This window comes from Cricetulus griseus, chromosome 3 (assembly GCF_003668045.3).
Source record: "Cricetulus griseus strain 17A/GY chromosome 3, alternate assembly CriGri-PICRH-1.0, whole genome shotgun sequence".
Taxonomy (NCBI): domain Eukaryota; kingdom Metazoa; phylum Chordata; class Mammalia; order Rodentia; family Cricetidae; genus Cricetulus; species Cricetulus griseus.
The window spans coordinates 46438798-46454286 of NC_048596.1; the positions used below are offsets into that span (position 1 = coordinate 46438798).

General features: G+C 39.4%; 1 protein-coding gene across 14 annotated transcripts in view; it reads left to right on the forward strand.

The window, feature by feature from the left end:
• LOC100762258 (transducin-like enhancer protein 4) overlaps positions 1–15489 on the forward strand; it is a gene marked incomplete at its 5' end in the record, with an annotated part of 129696 nt that continues 114207 nt past the window's right edge. For all 14 annotated transcript variants that reach the window (XM_035441948.1, XM_035441950.1, XM_027406583.2 and 11 more), the window contains 4 exon segments: positions 1–158; positions 683–780; positions 1853–1916; positions 3053–3097. In XM_035441948.1, the coding sequence (XP_035297839.1) occupies positions 114–158; positions 683–780; positions 1853–1916; positions 3053–3097 (252 nt within the window).

Below are 15489 nucleotides of genomic sequence, written 5' to 3' on the forward strand. Positions count from 1 at the left end.
CCTGCCTGCCGCCCGCGTCACGCGAGACCCGCAGGCCCGGGACGCCGCCGCGGGGCCCTCGAAGCGGATGAGCCGCGCGCCTCTGCCCGGCGCAGCCAACTAAAGCGGCGTGGATGATTCGCGACCTGAGCAAGATGTACCCGCAGACGCGCCACCCGGTGAGTCGCGCCGCGCCGCGCCCGCCGCCCTGTCCGCGGCCGGCCGCTCCGAGGGTGCGGGAAGCGACCGACTTGTAGCCATTTTCTTATTGTTTGTCTCGGAAGCCCCGGGAAGCCGCGCGCCGCCGCTCTCCGCCCGCGCCGCTCTCCCGAGGGGGCGAGCCGGGCGGCGCGAGTCTGCGGGGCGGAGGGCGCGGGCGGCCGCAGGCCGGACTCGCTTAGCTAGCAGACGGCGGCCCGACGCCATGGCGCGGCTGCCCCCGACGGGCCACTTTCGATTCCGGGTAGGGAGGGATGGGTGCGCGGGGCCGGGGGTTCGGAGCTTGGGGGTGGGGGAGGCGGACGAGGAGCAGGCTGAGGAGCGGGTCTAGGGAGCTGAGGGAGGCCGCCCGGAAGCACTCGGACCCCTGCGGGGGAGCGAGAGGCGGGAGCGGCGCGACGACCCCCCCCCCACATCACCACCGCGGGCTGTCCTCCCCCACCTGCGATGTGGGCTAATTAAATATTTTATTGTTGTTCTTTAGGCACCGCATCAGCCTGCTCAACCCTTCAAATTTACAATTTCCGAATCCTGTGATCGGATTAAGGAAGAGTTTCAGTTTTTACAGGCTCAATACCACAGGTAACGATATTGACTTTAGCTGATCCTCCTGTTTGCTTAGCTCTTGTCTACCCCCCCAACACACAAACACCACCCCCTTCGCCTCCCTCCCACCCCACACCACCACAAAGGTATTATCATTTTTTCCTGTGGGCAAAAAAGGCAAGTCAGGGCCTCTTTTCCCTTCAGGCAGGTGTAAAGAAATTAAGCATTTTCATCTCCTGTAAACAGAAAAGGAAGCAGAACAATCGAAACAGAGGAGACTTGGAAAACGCTGAGGCCAAACTTTCGATATTGATTTATTGGGTCAGAAGAATGGAAGGTTGGGAAGATTCTGGGGCCTTTTGACTTCTTGGTTCTTTATTACCCAGTGCTTGATCCCTTCCTTCTGCCATTCCTTGGCACAGCTTGAGAGCCCGGGGAAGTAAGCAGTGAACCATTTCATTACTTTTATCAAAAAAAGCAAAACAAAACAAAAAACCAATGCTTTCGTCTTCGAGGTTCTTAGACTTGGAGTGCTTTTGGAACATGTTTGTTTCATTGGATCTTTAATGATGCAGAATTCTTATTGCATATATGCAAGAACCCAAACAAGCTGCTGGTCCAGATCAACACCCCCCCCCACCCCCATGGTATTCATGGAGGGGGAATAAAGGACATTCATAAAACTGTTTTTGATTTTGATTAATAAATCAAAATAAAGGTAAAACCATCCCTGTGGCATTTTTGTGGACTTAGTTTTGCTTTTATATATAATTATTATCGATGTTTATTTTCGTGTTTTAGTAAGTGAATTTAGTGAAGAATATTCAATTCTGGATGAAGTTGCAGAATTAAACTGGCTAAAGGGTTTATTTCTTTCAAACATAAAGCCCTCTTTTTCCCAACCCCCACAGTTTATCCTTATTGAAAAGGCAGGACTAGGCTGGTTCTTGTCGCTCCTTTCTCTCTTGCCTTTCATTAGTAAAGTGCTGTTTCATATCATTGGTTTGACAATAGGAAGTGATGATTTAGAGGAAGGGATGTGGATTTGGAGTTGAAGGATGTAAGTTAAGTTCTACTCTGTACTTAGATGATTTTATGTCTTGAATAGTCTGAAGCTGGAATGTGAGAAACTCGCCAGTGAGAAGACGGAGATGCAACGGCATTATGTCATGGTAAGAAAACTGTGTCACAGATTCAAAGTGCTCATTAGCCTGGGATACTGAAAGCAAGAATGTGTTTTAAATTGCTGGAGGCTGCAGCATACATCACAGTGGCCCTGCCAGGGGTGTTGAGGTTGTGGGTATGTGTCCATTAGCAACCTGTAATTCTAGGTTGTTATAACTTGGCTTTGACAACCAGCTTTGATTTTAAATTTTCAAAAAGTTCAGTTGCATGGGGTATAATTTTCTTTGCTTTGTTTTTACAGATTGAAAAAATGGGGGAAACACTCATTTCTTGTTTAGTCACAAGCAAAATGTTTTTGTTAGTGGTTTTCTTTGTTGTTTTATTGCTCTTGCTTCAATTGTAGCCAGACAGCTCTTCTCTATACTCTTAAAATTAAATGTGTTGTATGCCTTTCAATTAATGATTTGGATAGGAAAAGACACCAGACCCCTTTTCAGAAATTTTCCCATTCATCATGCTACTCTGTTTATATTTTTGTGTGTATGCTTTCAATTTCAATAGTGTTATTTTGGTTCTTAGGAGTGCTGATTTGAGCTGCCAGATTTTCTGTGCTGTAGTTATACTCCCATTCAGACAAATCAAATCTATGTTTACAGAAATATTATGAAGCATTTTTATGATTCAAAAGTATATTTTGTGTTGAAAGAACTTGCAGAGTTAGTCATTAATTTTCTACTAAGCTCTTCTGCTTTGTATGTGTGAGTAGTACACTAAACTAAACCCTGAACTCTGAGGTAACATCACCTTTTTCAACAGTTCTTTCAAAACATCAATCAGCATTTGTGTGAGATGTTTTTGCTGTGCTTGGGAATTGAGTCATACGAAACCCAAGTTTTCATCAGAATTTTTCAATTCATTTGCTTATAATGTTGGAAAGACAATAGAAAATGTTAACAATGCTGAGTTTTAACATTAATTTTCTTGGGTTTCTGAGTTTTTCTCTTGGGGTGTGTCTTAAAGATAGTACTTGGGCATCCTTTTTATTTATTGACCCAGATACTGTGGATATTTTGGTTAACATAAGGCCTTTGTGTTGATTGTTTTCGATGTACTTGGTCATTTTGAACAAACTAAAGAGATTATTTGAAAGGTACTGATTTAATTGATTTTCCTTCTTTGACAGTATTATGAAATGTCCTATGGGTTGAACATAGAAATGCACAAGCAGGTAAGTTATTTCTTTATAATCACTTTAAGAATCAGTAATACTCATGTACTCTGAAAAGAAAATTGTCTATTTTGTGAGTTTTCTGTTTTACAAAATAGACAATTCTATAGGTAGAATTCATCTTTACCTATATTTTTAAAAGACTGGGGATGAATGAGGTCAGTTTTTCACATGTGGTTCCTCATGTTCCATAGTATCCTAACTTTTAATAATTTAAAATGTTACTCTTAAATCAGAGTACATACTAAACTTTGCTATACTTTCAAAAGCCATATGCAAAAATCTCTCTTACAAAAGAACTTTCCTTGGAAAATATTAATAAAATTGTAAATTGTGTGAAGCCTTCATTGGTTCACTCTGAAAGAATAGAGAATGAGTGAGCTGGGAGGATCAAAATGAAATCTACAGAGCTATAAAAGAAATTGATGTAAAATCCTTGTACTAGTCCCCAGAGGCTACTTAGTTGGATCTTACAAAGAACTCTAGCTTCGACTTCCAAAATTTGTACAGTGTAAATGAACCTGATAGGCGGATGTGATTAATGTTTAACCCTGGGTCTTGAAATCTAGTAATTATTTTGGGGTTGCAGGGGAAGAAAGCACTGATAGGTATATATGACTACTACAGTTACTACAGGCTTTTGTTTTATTGTGTTTTTTTTTTTTTTTTGTAAGAGAACAAATGAAATGATTTGTGTGTAGGTATATGTAAAATACTGCTTGGCAATGGTAATTCCTCCAGGAAGCATTTCTCTGAAGTCATCTCCTCATGCAGAACCTCAGGATTCATCAACCATTTCAGAATAGATAAATGTATATTTGCCTGCAGAGAAAGAGGTGATAGACAACATTTTGCTTTTCATGTCTTATTTATTTGTGATCAGGGTGTTGTACTCGTTGTACGTTCCTTCTGAGATTAAAAAGAGTGAGATGACCATCTGTCATCAGCTGTAGGAATTCTTTTTGACAATTGTTTACCACATGGCCAGAATGTACCTATATTAGTAGTTCCTTAAAAGACAACTCTTACACAGTAAGGGCAATTTGACAGTATTTGGAAAAAATAAAGCTGCAAAAAATTGCAACATTATTTACATTGAAGACTTTATTTCAAGTTCTGTCTTACTCTGTATGCTATTTGGTTATGCTAATGTTAGCATATTATATGTGCTGTGTACTAATATGTACGTGTTGTAGTTTGAATGTCACATATTTAAATTTTTATTTTAGGATCTTTGCCATTTCTGTTTAGGTTAGTAATACAAATACTGCCTAAGCAAAATATATCCAGTTTATGGGTAGATTCCCTTTAGCCCCACCTCACAGGAATACAATTACCTGCTTGCATAGTTTGGATCTTGTACATACTTCTTCTTTTTATTTTTTGTTTTTTATGTACTCTCCCAAAATTAGTTTTTCTTTAAAAGAATGGACTAGATTAATGCCCCTTTATTTCTCCCTTTTTTGTACTTTGCCTTACCCTGACCACTTAGTTTCTGGATATCGTGTGCTATCTATACCTATGTCATATAGCTGTATGTGTTTCTTATTTTGGTGTTGGTAGTATATGTGAGATCCCTTAATTTTATACATTTTATATGACTATAAATTTTGTCATCTTCCTGTCCAGCTGGCCACAAATGCCATCCATTTAAAATTGAGAAGAGTACACTTTGCCTTTTTCCCCTTCTTGCTTTTGAATTCAATCATATCAAGAATCCCCAGGGCAGTTTATCACATTATGAAATACAGACAGCCCTGCAAACCACCTACTTATTATATTTTCTTTCTTTTTCCCCCTTAAGCACAGAGGCATATCTGTCTTTATTTGTTTTCCTAGGCAGACAGCCTTAGTTTCTCTTAGCCTCTCTTCCAGATGCACCCGCTGGATACCCTTGTAATGGAAAGCAGCAATAATGCAAGGAAGTTGCCCTGAGGCATAATTGGGCCTATTTCTCAAGATCGGTTTAGGCTTATTCACTTATTAGATTTGTGTCTCAAGGGTTCAAGAGTAGGAGTCCCAGGAGGCCTCAGAAGTACCCTAGTAATTGGTGGCCCCGATATTTGAAACGTTTGTGAATATTTTTTTTGTTGTTGTTAATATTCCTGTGTTCCTATTCATCTTGGCTACAGCTAGGCACAGAGTATTTTTAAGGAAGTTTTTCACTAGGACAGAAAATGAAGGTTTTGAAGGACCCACGAATCTGTGACTTAGCAAATGGATAAAAGGATGCTCATGTGAAGCAATGGTAAAAAGGGAGACACCCCCACCCCCCACCCCCCGTTTGGTGATGCTCATCAGCAGTTGCCCTGGGTTGATTCTGATGGAGAACCATAAAATGAAACCTATGGGGAATTTGTCATTCTGAAATGAAAGCTAATGTAATTAGTACCAATTAAAGTACATTTAGTAAATTGGATTTAATCTTAATTAAGCCTGCATAATGTTGCCAATTTTTAACAATTATGTTTGAGAACATAATTAATTTAAATTTTGGTAACTGAGTAAATAGCATTAGTCTGGTAAAATTAGTGGAATTTTTTTTTTTTTTAAGGGAACTCAGTGACATGACATGGAATTGGAGCATAAAATATGAGTGTAATTTTTGGTAATCTTAAGTAGAATTGATACAGTTGAACAGATGAAGCTGGGAAAAACATCCAGAAAAGTTCAAGTGTAGTCTTGTAGGCCATTTAGCATTGTCTTCAGTTTTAGTGTGAAAATGGGGTTGATGATTAGCACCTGGTTAGAAATGGCATGGAATTCATTGTGATTTCTTCAAAATGGGTTTTTTTCAACACGAAAGAAGGTTGATTCTTTGAGAATTTCCCTGTCTTAGGGGTTTATTTTTTGCTTTAGATAGGATAGTTGGATCAGGGTTCTTGTTGCTTTCTTCTGCTACTTCTTTATATAGTATGGCTTTGGTTGGGATCAGTAACCCTGAACAGATGGGGTGGTTTGTGCATTTGATACCACCATTAGATGCTGCTTGTTTGAATCATTTGCCTGCAACGCTATAACTGAAGAGTTCCTTTCTAATGGAATCAGCCTCTGTCTGTTGCCACTCTGAAATGTGGATGTTGGATGTAGATTAGGAGCCATCGATGTGTAAATTCAACCTGTAGAAATGAAATAGGTGAATGTGCTGTGATGTGAAATGGGTGGGGGAATAAGAATCAAAATTTCCTCAGTGTTTTATAATTTGAAGATCTCTTTTAAAATTTATTTGCTTAGTACTTGAATTTTGAAAATCATCAGAAAACCTTTGGAATCTGATGCCTAAAATCTAACAGTGAAACTTATACAATTTATGAAAAGTGTTTGTCATGTGTGCATATTCTTGTGTGTAATTTTTTCCTCCCTTAAAGCAACAAAAGTCTTACTTCTTTCCAAGCCATGCAAATTTCATTACAGGACTTGGGCCACAACCATTTGAGTGCTGCTAAAATATTAATTGAATAGAAATGAAAGGCCTTGCCAACTGATAGGATATCATAATCATAGCCTCTTTGGTCAATGGTAAATGATGATAAATGACATTAGGAACCTTTTAGCAAACTGTAATAACTACAAGGAGGGAAGCAGTATGGATTTGCATTATATCTGATACCCTCTAGTACCAAGTGGATTGCCAATACTGCTTGTTTAGCATTTTCTAAGGGCAATAGGATATTGATTTCTGACTTACAAGGAACAGCTCTATTTTCACCATTGAAAAGTATTGCAGGTTGTTAAGAAGAAATTGACTTGAAGAGGCCGACTGCTGCCCATCATGGAGCAAATAAAGCAAAACTGCCGAAGCATGGTGGAGCAGCGAGACGGGCCCTCAGCAATTTGTTGCTATTAATTTACCATGCTCGACAGCAAATCAATCGGCATCTACTTCATCTGCTGGAGAAAATGCTGTCCAGGGCAGATAAAAGGCTCGGCATGGTACAGAGAATAGACTGGCTTGGCCAAAAGGAGGCTGCAGTTAATGTGTAAATAAGTGAAATCAAGGCCACTGTTGCAGAGGAAGCAGTTGTTAATTAGGTTGGTGCTTTTTAGTGAACTATTTTAGAAAGCAGCCTAGGATTTGGAGAATAAGGAGAGATTTAGTGAAGTTGAAGTAATATGTGACTGGCTTGACATTCCAGCTTTGAGTGCACTTGATTCTAGGATGCAGTCAATTTATTTGGGGACAGTGCTAGCAGTAGAAGTCAATTTATTTAAAGTTCTGTTCAGAGCAGATTTCTCAAGATAACTTTGTGTGGGGGGGAATTACCGATTTCTTATATATCTTATATATGTTTTGACTTGGTGAGCATGTAGATAAAAGTAAAATTTTTAAGTTGTGTCTTTTCTGAAATGAGTATGGCTAAATTCTTAAGTATGTGTAAAAAGGAAGCATTAACAAAAGTTATGTATTTTATTTGAAAATAAATAATAAACCTACGAAAATTTTGCTTACAGAACTTCTGTTTTACACCCATTATGGAATAATCTAGAATGTCTGAATAAGGGTGGATATTACTGGGCTGGGAGATTTTAAAGAGGTATGCAAGTAAAATTTTGATGCTCTGGCGTAAACTTCAGGAGAAAGGAAGAGAATAGGAGCTCATGTTTGTTCTTGTTTTAAGATTTCTGATCACTGATAGTGTTTTGTCATTAATATTAATGGTCTAGAGGTTTTTGGTTGTGTTTTCTCTTTCACTTACTTCTTTGATTTGGATGTTTTGGAGTAAGGACCAACTTTACTCCTGTGTGGTAAATCTAAATGTATGTAAAATTTAAAATTATTTTCTTCCCAAAATTGCCAGAGGATATAGCATTGTGGCCATTAATACCAGGTGGCAGCTTCATAGGCAAGACCCCGTAAACTACTTTTGCTCAGCAAAAGGATCTAGAACTTGAAATTTACCCCATGAGGGTGTATATATGTGTTAAGGGGGCTATTTTCTGAATTCTGTGGATTCCTCCATTTTTTCATCTTTTATGTAATTTTTTTTTTTTTTTTGGTTTTGAGGCACCATTAGGAAAATAATCTGTAGTTTTTTTTTTTTATTGTTGTTTTTTTTTCCCTCACCTTAAGTAGTGATTGTGGGGGTGGAATTAAGAGTTTCCTTCCAGTGGAAGTGAACATTTATTATATATCTGGCATTTGCTTACTAAAGATCTGGGCATACTGCCAAAATTCTTTAATTCTCATAAAGACCCTAAGTAAAGGGTTGTGTCCAATCAAAGGGTGATTAAGCAGGGTCAGATCTGCACATGGTGATACAGTAATCGGTGCTGGTTGGAATGATTGCCTGAGAGGCTGCCCCGATAGGAAATGAATTGGCCACTAGTTAGAGATTCAGGCCCAAGCTCATTGCTGGAATGGAGACTCTCCTGGCTGCTAGAATAGTCTTTGATTTTGCTCTTGAGCCCCTGAACTTTTTATTTCCACCCAGAACCCCTTGAAGAGTCTCTGCAGCTCCATGGTCCAAGGCTGAAACTATTCAGGATGAGGTACTCTGTCCAGCAGGCTGCCTCAGTTGGTGAGAGGTCCTGGGTAGCTTTCCCCTGGTCTCCCACTTGTCAGCAAGGAGAGCTACTTGCTGTTTCTTGTAAGGAAGTTTTGTCTTCTCCCCAGGCAGCCTGTTTCTTGTTTATTTACGAAGGGTTCTTCTGTTTAATTTATCTTTTCCTGTGGCTTCTTAGACTGTCTGAAGACAAGGGGACTGTTTGTTAATCATCACCTTGGGGTTTTTGAAGGGGGAAGCTGGGAGAGGAAAATGTGATGTTTTGTGGCCTCTTTGTTGTTCAGAAAGAGGTTCTTAGATGCAGGAAATCACACACAACTCAAACTTTTAAATGAAGGCAGATGTTTTGCTTTTCCTGTTGAATTTCTTTGTAACATTCAAAGGCATATTTCTTACTGCCCCTCAATCTCTGCTTCCAGTTGTTTATTTTACTTATCATTTTGATTGGCAAATTTGTTTGCATTTAGGCAGTGTAGCTCTGAGCTGTGTTGGAATAATGAGCTAGACAAGAATGAACTCCATCTTAGGTGCTTCTTCAGTCTCAGTGAAGGCTCCTTGCTACATTTTTCATTTACTTTTCCTAGAAGTTTACTTTTTTCTTTGTCCTACAGAACAGCTAAAGGTAGTTGGTAATTATATGTTAAACATTTGTTCTTTTGTATTTGCTTTTAATGGGAAACTTTTATTGCCTTTTATATTTGATAGCCTGGGTTCTGACTTTGGTATAATAATGCTTTTCCTGGCTAGAGAGGGAAAAAGAGATGTGATTTCCAAAAGGTACTTTCCTTTACCATTCTTCATACCGTCTTTTAAAAAATTCTAGAGGCAGAGGCACACAAATTTTCATCAGTTTTAGGTCAGTCTTTCTACGTAGTGAATTTCAGGCCAGACTTGCCAGATAGTGGGACATTGACTCAAAAAATAGTAATAATTAAAAGGGGGCCAGAGCTGGGCGTTGGTGGCGCACACCTTTAGTCCCAGCACTCAGGAGGCAGAGGGAGGCGGATCTCTGTGAGTTCGAGGCCAGCCTGGTCTCCAGAGTGAGTGCCAGGATAGGCTCCAAAGCTATACAGAGAAACCCTGTCTCTAAAAACCAAAAAAACAAAAACAAAAAAAAGAGAGAGAGACAGAGAGAGAGAGCGGGGTCTGGAGATATGGCACAGTGGTTAAGAGTGCATACTTGTTCTTTGCCCAGCACCCACATTAAGCAGCTCACAACTACCTGTAACTCCAGCCCCAGCGGATATGACCCCATCTTCTAGCCTTTGGTTATCTGCACTTATATTTTCTGTGCACACACATACACAATTGAATTTTTTTTTTTTTTTTTAAATAGAGAGTAAAGAAACTACCCCATTTTGGTAACAGAGACCTGGTAGTGGTCTTACACAGGCCAAGTTTTCAGTTTTGTGAACAGGGCTGTTGGAAAGAAGCAGGAGACAGCACTTTTAGGCATGGACACTGATTTACACTGATGATGACGGCTTCTAAGGCTTAGGACTTGTTCAAAGTCTGCACACTGAAGACAGTTTATGAAATTATTAGACTAAGGGGGAAGGCCTTAGAAGTTTTAGCCAAATGAAAGATAGAGCTGTTTTGACTTTGACTTAGTAACAGCTGTCAGTGGGAGTTGCTTTCTGTCTGTAAAGAGGGATTTAGCTGGCCTTCATCACCACAAATCTATATACCCCCTCTGTTTTCATTGGAATTGACCAGCAGCACTGATGCCAGGCTCTTGCTATTTCTATATCATAGAGCCAATACTCACCTCCAGAGAGCTGCAGTGTGTAAACTGTACTTCATCCAGGGGGACAGATGGGCACAGTATAGATTTTCTTAGCTCGTTTGTCAAAGAAGCAGAGTGGGAAAACTCTAGAATACCCTTTATTTAGGTACTCTGTCCTCTAGGAGATGGGTTATCTTGTCTGTCCTGACTCCTCCCAAATAATGACATGGAGGCTTTTTTAATGAAAGCTCGGACCATGGCTGAGGTTTGTTCTTATCTAATTCGTATGACTTAAATTAACCCCTTTATGTTAATTTACATTCTGCCACATGGCACATGGCTGTTACCTCTCCTCCTGCACATCCTGCTTACTCCCAGAGTTGTCTCTGCTCTGAAGTCCCATCTATAACTCCTGCCTAGCTATTGGCTATTTAGTTTTTTATTACCAATCACAGTGATACTTTTTCACACAGTGTACAACTATCCCACCAGAAGCTTTGGCTGGCTGCAAGGCATTCAGAACTCTGTAGGACCCTCCCTCTTAACTGGGGTCACCTAGGCAAGTTGGATGATGGGAGGGAAACTGGCAATGATTCTTTGACTCTGCTGCTTGTTTCTTTTCAGACAGTGTCTCACTGTGTAGCCTAGACCATACTTGAATTCTTAATCCCCCAGTCTCAGGCTTCTGAATGCTGAGGTTATTATAGGTGTGAGCCTCCACACCTGGTTTTATTCTTATTTTTCAACTCCATATTCTGCTTCTTAAGGTCTGTAGGTTCTTTTAGTTGCAGATCTTAGAAAGGCCTGGAAATACAACTGGAAAGAACAGTGCTGTTGGAAATTAAAAACACTAATACTGTGAGACACCTTTCTTTGCAGAGAGCTTAAGGCATTTTTCATGTTCACCTCAGTCTTCCTGATGTTCCCATAAAGCAGGTAGCAAGCTTGGATCTCTGTTTATTTAAGTAGCTTCTGTTAGTAATGTGCCCTATAGTTTGCCAAGCAGTGTCATTGCTCTGGCCTCCTTTAACAGATGACACTAAAGCTTAAGGGCTTAAGAGACTAGCCTAGTGTGACAGTCAGGAAGGATCAGCGCATGGGTGGGGATACCAGAGTTCAGAAAGGTCAGTTGAATAGGCCTGAGGTCATATAGGAGAGCTGGTGGCTGAAGGGGAAATAGAAACTTTCTTTACTTCCCTTCCAAAGTTCTCATTATTGGCCAGACTATTTTCAAATAAGTAATATGCTTGTTTCTGTGGTGTTCTTGGCTTTCTGCAACAAGAGAAGTAAGATACTGCAGGTGGCAGCCCATGAGTCTTTCACTGTCGTCTTTAGTGAGAGATCTGATCTGTGCACTTGTGCCTGAAGTTCAACTGTTCCCCCCCTTCCCTCCACCCTTCGGTGTCAGTGCCCTGCCCAGGAGTCTGGGATCAGCAAATTGAAATCTAAAGCTAAGATCCACTTTTAGCAAAGTGTTTAATCAAACTGGCTGCTCCCTCATTCCAGAACCATGCCACACAAACAGGCTGTTCTAGGCACACACTTGTTTATTGCCTGTTTCCCCTTCCCAGCTACCATGTAAGCTCCACTTTTAGTATTGCATTCTGCGGCACACCCGATACTGAGAATGTGCTGGTGCTCATGGCGTAGTTGGCCAAAGACGGAACATTTGGATTTGGATAGTAGATAAGCCTCTGTGTGATTAGTAATTTTTCAGGGTATATTTGGGTTGCAGGATAGACAACAAGTGCTGAACTTACTAGTGAAGTTTGCAGGAAAATGACATGAACAAAGAGGAAGTGAAAATAGCTGAACTTGGGGTGCAGGAATAAGAACAGTTGTATATACAGTAGAATATGTGTATTTTGGTGTGTTCATTGTTTTAAAGTTGAAAACAGGAATCATTTCTAACTGAGTTTAAAGTTCACTTTGAACATCATTCTTACTAATCAGTATGTATTTGAAGAGTTCTAGTAACAACTCTGTGTACATGTGGCTTGAATGTGTATTGATCTTAAATGTACTGTGGTGTGTTTGTAGTGTGTTTGTACTGAGATGTTTCAAGTCCTCTAGTTCTTTTAGAGGGATGGGGAACTTTGGAGATGATGATAGTTGTAGTGAGATGGCATAGTGTTGTTGAAAGATTAATAATTCTAATAGTAAGCAAGTTTCCATAGTTTATTATGCAGGTGATCTTTAGCTCTTTTCCTGGCAAGCTTATGCAATTATAGCATTAGTACTACTAATTCCAACTTTACAACATGTGACAAGTCAGAGAGATGTATAGAGAGTTTAAATAACTGCAGTAGGGTCCGCCAGCCATTGTATTTTGGTTCTGGAGACATAGCTGAGACCTTGCATATCGTAGGCAAGTACTCTGCGACAGCTACCCTCAGCTCAGAAAGTTTCTCGTAAATTTTTCTTTTAGATTTTTAAATTCATAATTGTCTGTTAGTTCAAGAAATGTATGTTTACATAGTACTTCATATTTTGCAAGATGCTTTTTCCGTCTCTCCTTTAAGCTCCATCAGTGACAAAATTATCACCATCTTGTCCATGAGTAAACTAAAACACAAATGTTAGGTAACAAAGTATCATAGTTAATAAGTAGATAGTTCAGAGTGTTTTAATTCTCTTAGGATCAGTTTTCAGGGTAAAATAATGTTCATGCAGACTTAGAGCAGCTATTGGTAAATATGTATCTAAAATGTACAAGAGCTAATTTAAAGTGGCTAGGTTTTGTATTTTTTTCTTTGGTGTTACTGTTTAGATTTCAAAATTGTATGAATTACAATGTGATTTGTAATAATTTCTTCTAGGATAAATGTGCGTAGAGAAAATATATAGGAGTTTATTACTGGTTGTATAACTAGCCCTTGCGATTACTTCTGAAGTCAGTGTAGATGTCTCTAGCTGAGGTTTATCTCATGGCACTTGGAGGAAGGATGTGGCTGATGGTGAGCTGGACAGCTCAGATACTTGGAGCTTTTGTGCCTTGTTCTGTTAGGAATCTTTACTCAGGGAAGGTTTGGACTATTCAACTTTGTTAAGAATGAGTTTATCATTTTAAACAAATAGAGAAATGTTTAATATTGGCTTTAGGATTCATGAACTTAGTAGAAATCAACTTCTTTCATTAATAAAATAAAGTCTGAAAAAGGAAGAATGTATTTTATTTATTGCTATGCCTCTGGCACTTAAAATAGTACCTGGAACCCAGAAAAGGAAACAAATGACTTTATGATGGAATAGCTAAGAGAATGGCTTAACTTTTTTACTTTTTCCTGTATATTCTACAGCACCCCTCAAAGTAAGTATCAGCTACCCATGTTTTCTTTGTTTCTGAGCTCTTAGAGAAAATTTAATCCTTATGATGAGCGAAAAGGCTTCAGATAGGCAATGAGAGGTAAGAGTATGATTTCCTACTGCCGTCAGAAGTCTCTGAGCCTGATGACTGGTAGTTAAAAAAGTAGGGTTGGACATAGGGAGCTAGCTGAGAGTACTTGTTGACCTAATGTGCAAGACTTAAGATCCAGTTCTTATTACCACAAACAAAATGAAAGAGGGTAGAATTGGTTGACTATCTTCTATCATTAATTTTTTTGTTTTAAAATTTATTTCATGTGTGAGTGTTTTGCCTGCGTGTTTGTCTGTACACCATGTGCATAAAGTACCCACAGAGGTGATGAGGATGTCATATCCCTTAGAACTGGAATTCTGGATGTTTTTGAGCCACCACGTGGGTTCTAGGAATTGGATCTGGGTGATATAGGATGTCCCTCCATATGTTGTGAATATGTGTTTTATTAGTTGGTAAATAAAGCTGATTTGGCCAGTGGCCATGCAGATTATAGCTATGCAGGAAATTCATATAGTTATAGAAAGAAAGAAGGCAGGTTGGGGAGATGCCATGTAGCCACTGGGGAAGCAAGATGTTTGGTAAAGAGCCAAGAACCTCATGGTAAAATATACTATAATAGAAATAGAAATTTAATTGTTAGAGCTAGTCAGTAATATGCCTGACTGTCAAACAATTACCATTAATATTAAGCCTTAGAGTTGTTATTTGGGAACTGACAGGCGGGACGAGAAACCTCCAACTACATCTGGGTCCTCTGGAAGAGCATCCAGTGCTCTTAATTACTGAGGTGTCCCTCTAGCTCTTGAGTTATCTTTTAACTCTGTATTATATGATGCCATTTCAGAAAGTTAAGGTTTAAGATAATGTTAAGTAAAAGGAAATACAATTGTTTTTGTTTGCTTGTGCTTTTGGTAGAAATTTTGTCTGAACAATGTTAGGATATTATATACAGTTCTAATAATTATTTGTTGCTAATAATTCATGATCTAGAACCATCTATTATGCTATGGACTATTATGTTTAAACTTTATTAAACTTTATTGAACAGTTATGACCACATCATAACAGTCCTTTTTCTAAGACAACAGTTAGAGTGATTGAGAGATTTTGATTGCTCATCACTGATCATAAATCCAGGTTGACTGAGTACCCTCATGGGTACTAGGATGCAACAGTTTATTCTGATGTCTTAGTTTAGTTCTCCCCTTCTTGATATCCTTCTTGCACTTGAAACCAAGATAATAAGGGATGTACAGTTAGTAGGTTTCAGGATTAGTATTTAGGTCCTAGAAATCTGGCTTCAGAGCTCAACTCTGAACCACCGGCAATGCCTGCATCTTCAGTGAACCTTTTTATGTAAGGTTTCTTTTTTGGTTTGTTTGCTTGTGTTTTTGTTTTTTTGTACCTGGTAGACTGCTGTTGTGTTCTAAATACACCTAGCTTGAATTATTACAAGTGGTAGTGAATTTGATGAGGTCTTTGTCTGTCTGTCTGTCTGTCTGTCTGTCTGTCTGTCTGTCTGTCTCTCTCTCTCTCTATATCTGTCTATCTCTATTTTGCAAGCAAGTGTGCTAAATTAGTGGGTCTACCTTTTTTCCCTCCCTCCCTCCCTCCTCCCCCTGCCTCCCTCCTCCCCCTGCCTGCCTCCCTCCCCTCCCTCCCTTCCTTCCTTCCTTCCTTCCTTCCTTCCTTCCTTCCTTCCTTCCTTCCTTGATTCTGTAGCTGGTTGTTTGCCTGATGATCACAGGGTCTGGATATTTTTATTCCCTCCTTTTTCTTCTAAACACATGAGAATTTTTAG